General features: G+C 37.4%; 2 gene segments (V, D, J or C); both read left to right on the top strand.

The window, feature by feature from the left end:
• Positions 1 to 18569, top strand: part of LOC127652887 (Ig mu chain C region membrane-bound form-like) — a 176951-nt gene that overhangs the window by 119317 nt on the left and 39065 nt on the right.
• Positions 4406 to 7575, top strand: LOC127652920 (Ig mu chain C region membrane-bound form-like). The segment is given in 6 exon segments: positions 4406 to 4564; positions 4696 to 4983; positions 5129 to 5443; positions 5666 to 5968; positions 7033 to 7187; positions 7359 to 7575. Coding segments are annotated over 6 exon segments (1098 nt in total).

The following is an 18569-nucleotide window of genomic DNA, read 5'->3' on the forward strand; positions in this document are numbered from 1 at the left end:
TTTATTGAATTTATGCATTTTTTATTGTTTTCAATGTGGGTAAAAATTACCCAAAGGACAAAATGAAGACGCATATTCTTAAGACAAAAGAAGGGTGAATAGCAACAAAAAGCATATTCTTTGCAATAAGTGAAAAAAGTGCTGTTATTTGCACCCTGGTGCCAATGAGCCTAGATGTGGTGTGACAGTGCGAGCTCGAGGAAATCGTCTGTGTTCCGTGACTGCTATCGGGACCTTGAGTCAGTAGTACCTAGTGTAACGTATGCCCACCTAACTTTCTATGGATTTTGCTTATGGTTATCTAAAATGAGTGATGATGCGTATGGCCGCCAGAGCAATTAATAAGCTTTTAAGCCCCAACGTTTCAATCTGCTAAGGTGATGCCGCAGCACCACGGAGTGAATTTTGAGAGTATTTTAATAAGAGTACTACAGAGATCCTTTCTTAACACGCACCGAGCCGCAGGAGGCGGGAGCGCAACTAATGCCGAGTTTACACTACATGTTTTTAAGCACGAATTTCGCTCGCCGACAATTTTGTGGGGATCAGCGACAAAAGCCTGAAATTGTAGGCAAATCGGAACTCTCACCCGTGAGCGATCAACGTAATGTATGAACTATCAAAGACGTGATTTGAGAGAACACGACACGTCGCCGAAATCAGTGAGATATCTAGGATGCTAAATATCTGGACCCGTCTGCGATTCCAAATTGTTCAATGTGAAATATGTTTTGACTGAATACAACAGCAGTGTTGACCTACAGCCAATGAGAGCAAGAAACAGGGCACGGGAAGTTTCAGTGGGAGGAGTCCTGATGTACCTGCAACAGAACATCAGCTAGCATGGCTGCGATATCAAGAAACTCTCATTGGACTGAAGAAATGGAGGAAAAATTAGTGGAACATTGGCAGGAGCACCAGCGGCTATTTGATGTTTCCTCTGAACTGTACCACAACCGGGTGGAGAAAGAGAAGAGGTGGAGAGAATTTCCCAATTCTCTTGGACATTCAGGTAAGCAAATAGATTTTTCAGTAGGAGGTACTTTTTCATATTGTAACCAATTAAATATATGATTAAAAACACACATCATATTCTGAAATGCATAACATGTGATCATGCATTTGTTTTCGTATCTCGTATCACTTCTCGCGTGTACTCTGTGTGAAATGTAATTTGGACTCCAGGCTGAGTCTTCGGGGATTCGTCAATAGTAAAATATTTTGTAATGTGTTCACCCATGTCGCCGATTCCTCGTGTAATTTGGAAATGCTACAGCTTTGTAATATGAACAGTATCACGATCCGAAGTCTTTGAAAGTCGTAGTAGTGTGTAGGAGGCATAAAGGCACCATAGACAATCCGACTCAGCTGATCAACCAATCGGAACGTTCGTTTCAGTTGCTGTTGGATATTTGAAAACCAATCTTATTTTCCGTTTCAGTAAGGGATGGCACAAGAGAACAAAACCCTACCTGAAATTTATTTTCCAGTTTGTAGGCTACATTGAAAGATAAGGGTATAGCTGTATGCATTCCCTAATTTTAACCGTGAGTGGAAGTTACGCCCCATTTTGGAGTTGGCACAACCCCCTTTTGGAGTAACCCCGCCCAATTTTAGAGTAGCTCTGCCCTCTTTTGGAGATCCTGCACCATTTGGACAGAGGAGGTCTCCGGCCTGCAGTTCTATCTACTTGCATTGAAATGCTAAAGCGTCAGTAGCAGTGCAGTCACCGTTATTTGCGCTGTATAGGCCTATTTACTTTGCTGTTAGCCTGCTAAACGTAAACAAATATTGATGCATCTAAGTACAATGTATGCCATTAAACTTGGGCAAATACTGTGTGTCACTTCACCCGTCAATGCTGTTCTCAGGTGCTTTGTCCAGTATTTATATCAAATGTATTTTTTTTTCTGCCTTTTACTGCTGTCAGCGATGCCTTTTATCATGATATTTCAATGTATATTTCTAAATTGGAAAACCATATGCATAATTCTTATGTATGGTAATATAAGATAACATGTTAAAGTGAACGAGCCTACACTTATATAAGTTACAATGTTTATAAAAATGTATAATGTATATTTGTGTGTTTTATTAATAAAAAGTAACTATGAAGTATTACCCATTTTACTTGTAATAAAAAGAACATTAATCAAACCTTATACAAATCAAATTTGTATACCATACCATGGCATACAAATTGTTTGTTCATATGGGACTTGATTACAACAGATCATAAACGTTTTTTTATATATTATTATTATAATTTTTGTATTATTATTATTAAAACGATATTTACATATTAAGGGGTACGTGCATTTTTTAAATTAATATTTACGGTACGTTTATTTATTAAAAGAAAAAACACAGTTGGGCCTATGCCCACCTCTTCGATCACTACACACCACTGTTATTTTTAACCCATCATTTTTTAGTGTGTGCCTTGAATAACTTTGGTTATAACGTGCAAGGCCAGACAGTGGAATTTCTGGATACAGAAAACATTTGTTTCTTCTAAATTAATCTAAAATCATGTTAAACTTTGTTGGTAACAATAGAACTGCGATAGTTGTCCAATGATGCTTTTTAGGAAATGCCTTTTTCTTACCACATGTTTCCCCGCCGGTGGTCATGAATGTGGTCATGAATGTGCTCCGCAAATATTCTGATGCATTAACGGTTTATTACACAAAGATTAGTTTAGAAAATGGGACATGCTAGTAATAAAGAGACAAAGGTTTTACTCAACTTTGGCGTTCAGTACGAACATCAAGGTTTTTGTACTGCTGGTATCAAGCGATGTAACGTTGTGATTACTTCGACTACTGGGGTAAAGGCACACAAGTCACAGTCACAGGTAAGTTTTCTACTCCTTTTTCTCCTTAGTATAATTTATATTCCAATGAGTCGTTTTAGGTAATAAATGTATTTTATTCTGCGAGTATTTTTGTCTTTAACGACATTAAATGTTGAACTAAATGGCAAGTCTGTTTGCTGTCGTAGCATTGCCTTCATTATCTGGTGACATGATCTAAAATTATTTTATTTTATTGCTCTCATTTCGTGGATTTATGAACCGGGTTCTCCGGTCACTCTGGCAGAATTTTCTCTCAAACTGAAGAATTAAAATAGGTTGAAATATGAAATCTGAACAGCTGAAATATGCATGTTTGGTTACGTTTTACAATGAGGTTCCACTTATTAGCATTAGTTAACATAGTTAACATGGACTGACAATGAACAATACTTATTAAACTTGTATTAATCTAATGTTCATTTCAACATATTGTTATATTTTTAAAATCCAAAGTTTTATTTGTTAACATTATTTAATGCACTATGAACTAACATTAACAAAGATGAATAAATGATGTAAAACATGTATTGTTTATTCATGATATTATGCATTAACTAATGTTAACGAATGGAAATTATTGTAAAGTGTTACTCATATTTTAAACAAAATGCGGGATATCTCAATATATGGTGCAACTGTCACAATAGGAACCTGCCATTAAAGATAATTGACTTTTGGGCAAAATTTAAACAGTGAAACATAAACGGTTAATATTAAATTATAGACTGTAATAATACATGATTGAAAATCCGTCATTAAATAGTCGACCCTCGTTTTAATGTATGCCAGTTTTTTTGCAATAGCAGTAAAATACGATGAAAATGGCTTTTTTGTTTGAGAATTTTATAAAAAATATATAATTTAATGGGTTTCGTGTTTGAAACCAACAAAACATGCATTTGTGCATATGTACTCAAACATATTGCGTATAGGTTTTCTCTCTATATATATATATCCTGTAGGCAATAATTTTAATTATGATTTGATTATTTTTATTATTGTTATTAAATTGAAACTATTTTGTGTGTGTCGATTGTGTCTCTAAATCTTTCAGTTACTGAGATATTGCACTTGTTAACTGTAGCTCGAGATTCTGTTGCTATTTAGATTTAATACAGACATTGAACGCAAACTTTCAAAATCCTCACAAAACATTTTGGTCACGCAATCATGTTATGCGACACCTTATTAAGCTTAATCTTATTAATCTTAAAAAAAAAAAAGAGTAACAAATCCTTAATGTAAACGGTCCCGAAAATATTCCAATAATTTCCGCATCCGTTAGGCCTATAGATAACGGATTCATTCTTATTATTATTTTTAGGCAACTATTATTATGTGTCTGTTATATATACTACTATAGCTTTAATTACATATATTTTCCCTTTTCTTTAGACTCAAATCCATCAGCACCAACTTCTCTGATCGCCCTGTCTCAGTGCGGATATGGTTCTGATGGACTCCAGATCATTGGCTGTTTGGCCTCTGGGTTTTTACCAGCCGAATCGCTAAATTTCAAATGGACTGATGAAAGTGGAAATGCCCTGACTGACTTTGTCCAGTACACAGCCACGAGTCAATCATCATCATCGGCTTTGAAAATTAGTCACATAACTGTTAGTCAAGACCAATGGAAACAACGAAAGAAAATAACGTGTAATGCGGAGCATCCAAAGGGTAAAATGGATAAAGTATTTGAAAGTCCAGGTAAGTACAGATTCAAGCAGATGTCAATAAATGTGGACAAAAAAATAAACAATATTAGAGGGAATTTTGCATATGGGAACTAAATTACAAAAATGTCACATGCAAATTAAAACATGTATTTTCGCTTTTAGGGGACCCAAAGGCACCAGAACTGAGTTTGGTTCCAGTAATAACTAAAAAAAATTCACTTGTCATGTGTGTTGTTGAGGACTTCTTCCCCAAAAACCTCGCTGTTGAATGGAAAGTAAATGATAAAACTGAGACAAGTGAGACTTTCCACCAGAAAATGCCAGACAAGAACAATGATGGTCGTTTCACAACAAGGAGTTATATTAAGCTCAGAAGTGATGCAAATACTCTCTACACCTGTGAGGTCACACACCAGGGTAACAAAGCTCTGGAGAGCAAAACCTTTAATGGTAAATCATTGTCTAAAGTTGGTTCGCTCTGTCTTGTTCTCTTTTTTTAATTGCTATATTAAATGTACACATATCAACACATTCCTCCAAGCTCATATTTCAAAGAAGGACATTCAATCATCTTTCTTAACTTTCACCCTTGTAGCTAACTTCACACTGACTCTGAAGCCACCACTGCAGAAAGAAATATTCGTCAACAATAAAATTATATTGGAGGCAGTTGTTTCTGGAAGTGCATTCAAAGCCGTAGAGAATGCTTTGGTGTCATGCCTAGTGGATAATCAACAAATCAATGGGATACCAGGAAATACACATTTTTCAAAGGATACTTCTCAGCATATGAAAATCTACAGTGTCACAGTTGATCACAAGAAATGGTTTGAGGGTAAAAAGGTCATCTGTACCACCCATGACACAAATAAAAAAGAAATCAAGAAGGAGATCCAATTTAATAAAGGAGGTACGTTACAATTTTCTAACTTCCAGACAACCCTCTTTGTGTTGTGGCTCACTGTGCATTAAAGATTCTGAAAGCAGTTACACTTTATTATCTTCCATTAAAATCCTAGGCCATTTGAAATGTTTAGTAACTGAGTTACCATTTACAGTGTCATAGTGTTCATTACTTTAAATTCCTCTGACTCATTTGTTGTGTGGCCTTTTATTATATTTCCTAATTCAGATGGAAATACGCCCAAAGTTATTATTTACAGACCTGACAATGATACACTTGATCACGTCTCTCTGGTGTGTGAGGTTTCCAGTGCTCAACTTGGTGATGTTTATATCATGTGGAAATTGGGCTCTAAAACAACATACATAGAGGCCCCTACCAGTGGTCCAATCCGTCAAGAGAACTTCACATCTGTCCTCAGCTTTTTAACAGTGACTCCAGAACAATACAAAAATTATGCGATCTCCTGTGCAGTCCAACATGTCAACATCAGCAATTTAGGATCACCAAAAATAGTATCAACAAGCAAAAGTAAAAAGAATGAATGTCCTACTTCTGTTGCTGATTATACTGCATAATATTGAAAACATCTGACAGATATTTTCAATCCGATTATGCATTTATTTTGCTCACTTGGATGTGAAATGCTTCTGTGTCCTGTTCCTCTCTTTTGATGTGTCTTTGATTTTGTGCTTTCTCCTGTCTTCATGTTTGTATCACTGTACTGCATGGGTCAAACACCAATAATACCACAGCACACCCAAAACTATACATTTAATTCATGGAAATGAATATGATAATGTAAAAATATAATTTGTGTAATGATAAAAAGCTTTTTAAAAGCAAGAGCAAAGATTTCTGATGACTTGTGAGAATGTGTGATACTTATGCTTATTTCTGTTTTGCATTGTGCTTAATGTGCTACTGTTACTATTCATGTGATTATGTGAATTACTTTTAATGCCAGCACATGTCTGTTCCAAAAATGTGTTTTGGGTTTTGCTCTTCCGTTTGTCTGTTTGTATTGCAATTGTCTGCACAAAATGAAGTATTAAATTTGTGTTTTGCATTATTTAGTCCAGCATTTATTTACATTTGTGTGATTCATTCAGTATTGAAAGCCATAAGTATATTTTCGAGACCGCACATAATGCCTCTTAGGCTGTATTCATTTCCTACAAGTGACAATGTACGAGTGAAATCATTTAAATCTTTAAAACACTGACATTGAACATTAACATAGACAGAAAATAAGAGTGCAGATGTTTTGAGGATGTGTAATGGTTACACGTAATATCACACCATTGGGATTAGATGCAAAGAGCAATTACACATTAAAATCTTAATTTGGATTCATAAACATCCTAATGTATTGACCAATTCATTATATTTGCATTGGGTTTGTCTTGTCAAATGTACATTAAAAGTACATATGAGTTTAATGTGATTATATATATGTGCAGTACTTATGGCAACTGTGTGCTTCAGTGATTTAGTAACCAAAACTAGTAGATTTAGATGTATGATGCAGTACGTGTGTATACGGTACATACAATTAATGTGCATGTGTGTGCATGTTTTTTTGTTTTCTTCAGTTGAGCTACAAGAGCCAGAGATGGGTTTTGCTTTGCTCTGCAATACAAATGTTTTGGAGGAGGATGAGTTCAGAAGTCTCTGGTACACTGCCTCATCATTCATCTTTCTGTTCCTCTTTACTCTGACCTACAGCGCTCTGCTAAGCTTATTAAAGGTAATCCAAAAATGACTTAATAGAGTACATAACTTTTTAAAGAAGAGGTTGGAACACTTTTGCTTGACAGTCTTATACTTAATGTTTCTATTTTGCAGAATAAGAAATTCACTTTGTGATGTATTCTGCACTTTTTTTTTTGTATAATTATTTTCCTTATTTTTTTCCCAGATAAAGCAGTGAAGACTCATTGGTTATTCATTCATCTTGTGACTATCATTGTATTTTCTTTTGATTTATCTATTTTGAAAAAAAAAAAATGAAAAAAAAGAAGCAATTCTTTCTTGCTTTCTCCATGATTCTTTTTTATGTAGGCTAATTGATATTGTTAATACTATATTATTTGCCTCTGTGCATACATTTAAAAATATTGATAAAGATGTGTTCAGTGTCATACACTCATCAATAAATGATTATATAGTTTACTCTTTCAAGTCACATCTCATTCTTTAAAATATGTTTACCTTCTCTCACATTTAGAAGTGACAATACATTTTGAGTGTTACTGCAATATATACTGTTCCTTAGAAAAAAATAAGTGTGGGAGTATTCAAAACTTTAATTATATGATACAAAACATCTTTATGAGCTGAAGATGAAGATAAGGGCAAAGAAGGCATTTGTACATTTGAAAAGAACTGATAAATCAGACTGATAAACTGATAAAACACATTTTTTAACAATATGAAAGATATTGTTCATTTAAATATCTGTATAATAATCTCACAATAATTATTTAGGTTTTTGAAGTTGTAAATATTTAGGACTAAAACAAACTGTAGAGAAATGGTATGTGTATATATATTTCCTAGAAAAGCTTCTACAGCCCTGATGATGTTTTTCTCTCTCTCTCTTTCATCTTCTGTTCTTTGTTGTTGTATTTGAATGTTCTGTCTCAGGGGAACAGGGTGACCGCCAAAGCATTCAATTCATTGTGCAGTGGTGCACATTGCATACAAAGCAGCTGCAAACCGTTGTGCCTCGAGGAAACAGAGATATTTTAAAAATAGCAAGCATAGAATAAAGAAAACATATTTGATACAATACTAGATGTGAAAAATACAACCCAAAACTTTTTGACTCAAAAAAATAATTACTAATATGAAGTTCTTTATGTTTTTTTAAAGAAGTAATGAGGAGAGTTTATAATTTGTTTGGATAATTCAAAATTAAATTGATGGTGTGGCTGCATGAGATTTGCACAGGAGATACAGGTCACTGTAGTCATCGGTTGCTGAATTTAAATATTCTGCATGGGTGATCATTCGGGCATAATCAACTGCCAACACCTGTGTGCTCAGAAAAAAAAAAAATGAAATCTTTAAATATAACTCGGATTAACCGAAAATATTCTATGAAAAAGCAGTGGGATTAGAAATGACACATGTAAACCTGTAAACATGTCAAATCAGCTGTAACACTTATGCTGAAAATAACAGTTGATAAGTTATATCACAGTACATGTTGATATCAGAATCAGAATGAGCTTTATTGGCAAGTGTTATCACGTAAACAAGGATTTTGTTTTGGTGATAGGAGAAACAAGTGCACACAGAGCATTAGAGTGAGACACAGAATAAGGTAAAATATAAATAGATGATGCACACTGATCTAAGTGGCTGAGTATGGAATAACATACCCTGCTACCATACTAGACATACTAATTGTGCTGTGTAAAAAGAATATGTTAGAAATGATAAATTGTTGAGGCTCAGTTCAGAATGCCAAATGCACACAGAACATTACAGTGAGACACTGAATAAAATACAAGGTAATAGTATAAATAGACATACAAATAATGAGACATATAACAATATGGCGTATGTACATGTGCAAGGTAGGGGTATTTATAGTTATCGAATGAAATATGTGAATTTACATACAGTATGTACATGAGATATGTATTTTCATTACTGCACTATGGGGGAGTCCTGAAGCAGTTTAATTGTTCATGATGTAAATGGCCTGAGAGTAAAAATTGTTCTTGTGCCTGATGTCCTGGTGCTCAGTAGCGCTGGCTAGAGGGCAACAGTTCAAATAGGGAGTAGGTAGGGTGTGTGGGGTCCAGAGTGAAACCTGCATGTTTCCTCACTCTGGAGACGTGGGGGCAGGGGGCACCATAATAATCCTCTCAGCAGTCATGACTGTCTGTTGTAGTTTGGCAAATTAAGCAGGTTGCAGAGAACTGAGTAAATTCATTAATGTTTCTGTTTATTAAATTAAACTGCATACATGATTGAGCAATATAAATAGATAGATAGACAGACGATGGATGGATGGATGGATGGATGGATGGATGGATGGATGGATGGATGGATGGATGGATGGGCAGATAGATTGCTAGGTAGACAGACAGACAGACAGATAGACAGATAGACAGATGTGGTTTCCTATTGAGGTTATTTGATTAAAACCTCTCAAATTAATTCTTTCAGATGTTTCGAAAGGTCAGAATTAGATTTATGTGAAAGCATCTCGGTATTCAGAGCCAGATCTTTCTTCCTCTTAGTTCTCACACCTGCAGAACCGAAACTTGCTTTTACTCTGATTACTAACATTTCTTAGAAAGGTTGGAACTCTTTCTTTTGTATGTTAGATCACCAATTAAATGTTCAACAATTAAATGCTATAATTATTTTAAAAGGCCCACAGGGGGTTATATTGATATAGTGTAGATACTGGGGCAATATTTATAGGGCATCATTTCTCAATTTATGCAAATACTTGTAAGACAGCTAACTATTAAGTATCAAATTAAGATCATGCTTATTCAAATTATCCACTTAAGAAAATGGTGCATGTTTTCTTGTTCCTTTCAATCATATTTGTCATTTAATTACTGTACATCTAATGTATTCTATAAAAAAAGAAACTAATTATCATTGTGATTGGATCAGTCAATGTGAGCCCACTTTGAACATTATTCATAACCAGGGGCGTCCTGGTAATGATGGACCTGAGTAACAGGGGTAAAGTAATAGTAATAACATGCTATTGGTTGGAATAAAACGTGTTAAGACTCTGTTTTCCACCTGTAAATATGGAGTTCCCCTACAATCTGCCTTCTCTCCTCCCATGTTAGCGACCCCCAACCCCCACAGCAAAAGTGAAAGTGGTCTGGTCCATCAGTGACGCGGTCCTAACTGAGTAGGCTACATGTGATATTTACCTCACATTAAGCAGCAAAAGAATATGTGAGGACCCAAATCACCTGAAATTGCACTCAGATGCCGTTGTCTATTTAAAGAGACAGTAGCCTACCGATTTAAAGTGTGTTCTGAGTATAAATGTAAATCATTGTAAATGGAACAATGTATGCATGTAAACAATAAACATTTAACAAATATATATGCAGAATAATATAAGCAGTTTAAAGACATTTATTGATGGAATATAAATTAATTTGACCATTTTCTATAAGCTAAAATGCAACTAATATGATGAAAAACTGAAAAGTATCATTTGTAAAATTAATATTTTCAAATTGTATCTAAAAGGGTTATCTATAAATGTAGAAGGTCCCTTCATAATTAACAGCATGAGCTAAGAAATAATTTAATTGATATTTAAGTTAAATGGACATTGTAACCAAAATATCTGTTAACAAGTTAAGACTTTCTGAAATACCTGAGAGCAGAAATGTGTCAGGATAGACTAACATCATGACAATCTTCTCATTTCAGAAATGTTACGGTGAATTTTTCCAACAAGAAAACTCATAAATGTATACATGTATAATTTATTTTTATAGTAGGCTTTAGATTTTTTTAATGATGTATATGAATTTCACTGTTAAATATCCATCTAAAATGTTTATACTGGATAATATCCCCACCGCAAACCCAAATTGATCAGGGGCCCCTAAAATATTTCTGTGCCCGGTGCCCAAAATGTGGTGCTATGCCCCTGTTCAAAACTAAACTATTCCCCCATTGTGTTTTATGGGGGCATATAACCCGTGCAACAGGGGGGAGTCTGCCCAAATATTTTCCATTTACTTATTGAACTGTAATTGTTTTGTTTTGGGTTGTTGTTTGTTTGCTTGTTGTTTTTTTACATAATCACCATGAACAAAATTGAAAATGACAAATAAGTTAATGGTCTCAAAATATATTTGGTAATTTCCATTTTATTCGATAGCTTTTAACATTTTAATATTATTAAATGTTAGATCGAATTACCTCAAATTCAAGCTTTAGACACCACATGCAATGATGTCATGGAACAGGATATTTTTTGCCATGTATGGTGACAAACAGGTGTTTAGGAAAGTGCTGGGGTAGTTGATGCTATTTAGTGTTTTGCGAGAAAATAAAATCAAAGGCGCCTTTTACCCCAGAGAGTATTTGAACCGTTCTACCCTATACTGTATTCAGGATTAATCTCTTACTGTATGTGTGAATCCTTATTTTTAAACGGATTTGAATAGAAGTCTCTGCTGAATGAATAAGCTACGTTAAAAAAGTAGGCTCCTGAATCTGAGGTTCATCATCAAAAGGAAAACCATATCGCTAATCATGACAACGTGATAAATGAATTTGAGGATAAACCCTACACACTGTAAATATGATGTAAAAGCACAGTCTTCCTAACTATGCAGCAGTTACAATATGCATTCTGTAGGGCTTTGGTACATCCCTCAGATCTGCACATCTCGTACACTTCTGATAAATTATCAGGACACAAAATCAGTGTCCTGGCACCGTTTAGTGGTAATAATATTGTTTTTATTGTAGATATTGTAGGCGCTATGGCTTCAGTTGCTATTTCTCCATTTTGCAAAATAGTAATAATAATTCTTAATTTGTATTTGTTTTCTTACTAACAAAACCGTTTTAAAAGGAATATAGACACTTTTCTAACTGCACTGTACTGTGAACTGTCTTTCTGTAGGAGGCAATGCTGTGCAAGCTTACCAGGAGGATTGTAGCTGATCTGTGGCTGAGTATGGAATAACATACCCTGCTAACATACTATATATATACTAATTCTGCTGTGTAAAAAATATGTTAGAAATTGTAAATTGTTGAGACTGAGTTCAGAGTGGCATAGCCTACTATCATTGGCTACTACTTGTACTATTTATGCCCATAGACGATGTTCCTATGGAGGCGCATAGACGCCATCTAGCGGCCACTACCGGTTGCGTCAAAAATTATTGTGCACGAGACTGAGAAATGTGCACGTCATTAGCAGTTGCGCTCTGTGAGTGAAAAGTGTTTGAGAAGTTGCAGCTCTTGTGTTTATGGTGTTTATTCATATCTTTGTGCGTCCCTTCTATAAAACCACACATATATACTCCTAACACCTATTATATACATAAAATAAGCTGAGCTGCAACCACTATGTCCAAATGTGTCTGAACTATGTGACATCATTGCAGTCTAATGTATTTCATGCTGTCAAACAAACGGTTCAGTAAAGAGTTTGAACTGATTCCTGTCTCCTGTCTGCGTTCTGACCAACGCCCCAGGGCGAGAAAGCGCTTGTGGTACTTTCTCTCACACAGACAAATATTCAGGTAGGGATAAAAGGAACATTTCCTGACCAACATTTGTGCAATTGTACCATGCATTTATTAGCTTAATTACGTTTCAAAGAAGCGAGGTGGTAGCTTCGCTAGTTTTTAAATCAAGTAGTGTTTCAGTAGCTATATTTTTGATTCGGTAGCGGCGTAGCTTTGACAAATGATACGTCATGCGTGCACCTGGTGTTCACTATCGCCAGTTTTTAATCAGAAATAAAGATGTAAGACTCACTGAATCGCTCATATGAATCGGTTCTTTACAATTAATTGGTCAAACGTTATAGCAAAGCAGTCTGTTTCGGTGCGCGATTCAATCTGAATGTTACAGAAAGCTTAAGCTGCGTTCACGCTGACAGCGAAAGGCAGTCACAAAACAACCTCATCTCATTAATTTTCAATGAGATTCATTTCTCATTCAAGTTGCAACTTCCGGCAACACGAGCGACAGCGACCGTTGGCGAGCGGATGTTGGCCTGTCCAGCGATAGACAAAGTTGAGAAATGTTTAACTTAATGCAAATTAAAAACGACTTTCAGGAGCAACAGCCAATGCGAGAGAAGATGGTAGAGCTCACATGATCCTTCTCTCTCTCAGCTCCTGCAGTGACGGAAAGATGGAGGAAAGGCTACTCTCCATCAGTGGCGGTTCTACATTGAATTGCACCCTGGGCGAGACCACCTTTGAGCCCCCCATCCAAAAAAAAACCTCACACACACAAAATTCATGCTCAAAGGTGGAGAGAAGTAGAGGCAAAGTTGACTTCATCCTCAATATCAGATATTTGTGGAGAAATTTGTGAAGACATATGTGTAGCTGAGGACATAGATGGTAGCTCATCCTGAAGAGTCGAGACCATTCCAGAAGAGGCCTGTGTAGCGGGGGAGGTGGGTGGCTCATCCTGACCAGTGGCAGAGGATGCTCCAAAATATTTTAGAAGTGCCCCTGAATTGCAATTGAAATTGAAATTAAAAGACCATATGATGATGTTTTATAACAGCTAAAACAGCCAGTCAAATTGACCCCAAACATAATAAGAGAGACATAAACATGACAACTTCTTGATATTACCAAGACAACATAAATTGTCATAAATATGTCATAAACATGCAGATGAATTATCAAACTTAAGAAACCACTTAGCTTTATGGGTTAACTTTACATTAAACTGTCATGTGGTTGGTTTTGACATTGGCTGTCATGAGGCCATTATAACTGTGTCATCATGAATATTTTTCTTGACCTCAACTACAGTGGTACACATTGAATTTGTCATTATGTCATTGTACCACTTGAGGTCAAGAAAAGTATACATGACACTGTTATAAAACAACTTGACAGAGTATTAACACTTAATGACATTTTACTGACATTCAATTTGTACTACTGGGAAAAAAAGTGGTCAGAAAAATATTCATGACACAGTTATAATGGCTTCATGACAGCCAATGTCAAAACCAACATGGCAGTTTAATGTAATGTTAACACATAAAGCTAAGTAGTTTCTTAAGTTTAATAATTAATCTGCTATGTCATGTTTTTTATGACATATTTATGACAGGTTATGATGTCTTGGTAATGTCAAGTTGTCAACAAAGGCATCTCAAACAAATAATGTCATATTTGCATTACAAATGTCATAATTGAGCGAGTGACACTTAATGACAGTTGTCATAAACATGCATAAAAACCTCCTTCATATTCATGGCATGTGTCATGTAGCAAATAAGTAGTAAATAAATAGCAAATGTCGTCTCTTTGAAACTACCTACAGATTTAAAAAAAATTCCGTTGGCTAATTACAGGGCCTAACGTATCCCAACTGATGGAAATAAATAATAACTGAACTTGTAACAGTTTGGTTGCAAAGCACAATATTATGGTGAAATTAGATCTCGTGTTTGTTGACTTAAAACCGAATTATTGTTGTATAAGCATAGCAAGCATCATAGCAAATAGGCTAACAAACGTAAGAGTTACCAACAACATTAACATTAGCCCTTCATTCATGACAACATGGATACCGTAATCATATCACAGAGAGAACATAGTTGCATACCTTTATCTTTTGCTCGTTTCTCCTCTTCTTCTTTTCTTTTTTTTCTAAATTGTGCACCTGATGGCTTTGACCTTTTCCTATCCATCCCTGTTTATTTGGCACTCGACAATCAACAGATTTCCCATCCCCCGCCCCCCAACACTGTCACTCACGTTACGAGTCACGGCCAGAAGTCAAGACTAAACCAATTCACCTTGGTGAGGTGACCACATAATCGTTTTGTATTACTTATTTTTATTAGTCATTTCACACAGAAAAACAAAAATGTGCAGGAACCATAGGCCTGTATTTATAATATTATGAATAAAATGTGCGTTATTTGGAAGAAAGTCGTGTTTGACTGACTTTAGCCCACTAATTTCATTATGGCGCTTTTCCATTACCAGTACCAGCTCGCCTCGGCTTTCCTCGCCTCGCCTCGGCTCGCTTTTCGCTCCGTTTTCCATTGCAGACAGTACCGCCACAAATAATACCCGGTCGTCATAGCGACACCGCAGGAAACTGCCGTGACGTAATCTTATACGCGACACACATCTGCTACCCACACACACAGGACAATGGAGGAAATCGAGTGTATGCTGTTTTTGATCCTCGGGATGTGGCTGTTTCTCACAGCAAGAAGACAAACGTTGTTTCATGAGAGGCTGAGGGCAGCAAAACGAAACACTGCTGAAAAAAACAGGAGAGTTTGGGAATTACTACAGAGTTCAGACTACGAGACGAATCCGGTTGTTCAAAGCCGACGCTAAGAGGTTAAGTTATGCTAACATAGCTAACGTTTGCATATGTGTAAATACTATACTATATGCAAAGTATTTAATCAACTTTGAATACTACACTGGACGGCTGACAGTAGAACAGCAGATCTACAACAAGAAAATATGTCGAGCACGGGTAGTGGTTGAAAACGCTTTTGGTAGACTGAAGGGAAGGTGGCGTTGCCTCATGAAAAGAAATGACTGTGATGTTACAATTGTGAAATCTATGATTCTTACTTGCTGTGCTTTGCATAACCTTTGTGAGAGTCACGGAGAGGACTATGACAATGACTGGGATGCACCTGCAGCAGCAGAGCCTGTGGTGGCAGTGGCACAGGGTGTTGAGGAGGAGGGCAGAGATGTACGAGAGGGACTGATGCGTTATTTTAATTGCTAAATAAATACATTATCATTAAATATGTTGTCTCTGCTGTTTTTCATTAAAGGTTATCACAGTATACAATCTGAAAATACTTGTTCAAACCCTTGTAAAAAAGCAAACCATCAAAAAAGACACTGTTTGTAATAAGTTTCAAAAAGGTTTTATTTAAACACGCATACAAATAGAAAAAAATATAATATTAATATAAATTCACACATCCAACTATATACATATGTTACATGTAGTGCAAACATTTAATTAAAATAAACAAAGGGGTTTCAGTCCAGGGGCGGTGGAACAGCATCCCGCCGGTTCAGTGCCTGGACAAGCTGGCTCAGGGTTCCCAGAAAGGCCTGGTTGAAGGACGACATTGCAGCAATCTCCTCTCTCCTTAAAGCCGCTTCGAGTTCTCGGGCATGTGCTGCATCATCGAGTGCCATCTGTAAATGGCGCTCCCGCTGTGCCATAATAATAGTTTTGTAGGCTATATCTGCGCAAACTATTTAAAAATGGCGGAGTTATTCTGGATACTCCGTCTGGCGCGCGCAATGATGACGCAGTGAATAGTGACGATTCTCTCTGACCAATCAGCAGTCGGCATTGTTTTTACATGACATTTTAGTATCGCCTCAGCCCGCTCAGAACCTCGCCGGAGGTGGTACGAAAAAAAGTACCCGAAAGCAGGTACAGGTACAACTTTTACACAGTGGAAAACCAAACAAAGTCGAGTCGAGTTGAGCCGAGGCGAACTGGTACTGTGTAGTGGAAAAGCGCCATTAGAGTATTGCTCTGTTATACAGTGGACCCCCAGCCAGTCAGTCACCTAGAGGTGAACTATCCCCTGCCTGCTGCGCCCCCCTCCCCTTTCCCCTTCTCACACACAGCACCTTATCAGCACGCAGGGGCGCCACTTTGCCAATTCCCCACACAGTGAAATGATAGATAGTAGAAAACCTCTATGTAGAAAACCGCTTCGCAGCGCAGAGGAATTATTATTATTATTTTTTATTTTTTTTATTTATATAACTGCTCGTGCCGCCCCCCCATGTGACATGAAAAAATGCCGCCCCGGGCGAATGCCCGGTTCGCCCGTGCCTAAAACCGCTACTGCTCTCCATACACACCACTAAACTAGCTGGCAGTGTGAACGCAGCTTTACGCGTGCGCTGCTGAATCATTTGGTGCGTGCACTAACGCCCTTTTCACGCCCGTTTCACACATACTCCGTGTGCAGTGCGTATGCGGTACATATGCGGTGCGTATATGGTACAGGAGCAGCACGCGCTATAGTGCTTTCACATATGCTGCGTTTGCAGTGCGCTACTGATCCGCAGTTTCTGTGTGCCACAAAACAAAAAATGTGTAAGTAATTTTGATTTTAAATCCAAACGTTAACTTTGACATTAATACATTGAAACAGTATGTGATTCTTTGTTTTACATGTAGTTCGAGTTGTTGACAGAAGAAAAGCTATCGCGTTATATCTGTTGCTAAGAAGGAGAAGAATGAGACGCATTTGCGTTCACTCTGTCTTTTTTTTAGGGTAAAAAAATCATATATGATGGCTTTGGTGATGGCTTTGATGACTTTTGGGACTATAATCATACTTTTTTGTTTTTCTTGACCCTGTAATTTAGTAACTGTAGAACACAGTAACTGAAATTATGCGTAGATGATGAAATTATTACAGTTTCTTTTCAATCTATGTCTATTTTAATGTGAACAATGCGCTGCCACTTTAATTCAGTGCAGTGCAGAACAGCAAAAATAGACTCGGTCATTAAACCATCGCTGCACTGCTGTATACGCACCGCAACTGGAACGGATAGACGGACTGCATCCGCGTGCAGTGTAAAAGCTCTAACCTGTTAACATGGGTACGGGAAAGAATACGCACCGCATACGCACTGCAAACGGCGTATGTGTGAAATGGGCGTCACATATACTCCGTTTGCAGTACGTATGTGGTGCGTATTTTTTTCCGGGAAACAGCCTTTGCCCCCGCTGCGGGAAAGGGGCATTCGCATACTCAATTACCTCGATGACTGGCTCCCCTAGCACACTCTTGAGAGTTACTATGCATCCACAGGGACCAGGTGCTCATGCACCTCAGCCGTTTAGGGCTTCAGGTCAACTGGGAAAAGAGCAAGCTCTCTCTGGTTCAGAGCATCTCTTTTCTCTGTTTGGAGTTAGACTCGGTCTCAATGTCAGCGTGCCTCACGACAGAGCACCCGCAGTCAGTGCATTGGCACATCAACTGCCTCGAGTTGTTGGCTGTACTCCTTGCCCTGCGGAGGTTTCTTCCACTGATTCGAGGCAAGCACGTCTTGATCCATTCAGACAGCACCGCCACGGTAGCGTACATAAATCGCCAAGGCGGCATATGCTTCCGTCACATGTCACAACTCGCCCGCCATCTCCTCCTTTGGAGTTAGTCGCAACTCAGGTTGCTGTTCGCCATTCACATCCCTGGTGACTGCAATACGACAGCGGACTCCACCCCCAGGTGGTCCAGCTGGTTTGGGGCTGCTTCGGCAGAGCACAGATAGATCTCTTTGCCTCCCAAGACAACTCCCACTGCTCTGGTACTCCCTAACGGAGGCCCCTCTTGGCACAGATGCGCTGGCACACAGCTGGCCCCGGGGGCTGCGCAAGTACG

Source organism: Xyrauchen texanus, chromosome 12, assembly GCF_025860055.1.
Source record: "Xyrauchen texanus isolate HMW12.3.18 chromosome 12, RBS_HiC_50CHRs, whole genome shotgun sequence".
In the NCBI taxonomy this organism is placed as follows: Eukaryota; Metazoa; Chordata; class Actinopteri; order Cypriniformes; family Catostomidae; genus Xyrauchen; species Xyrauchen texanus.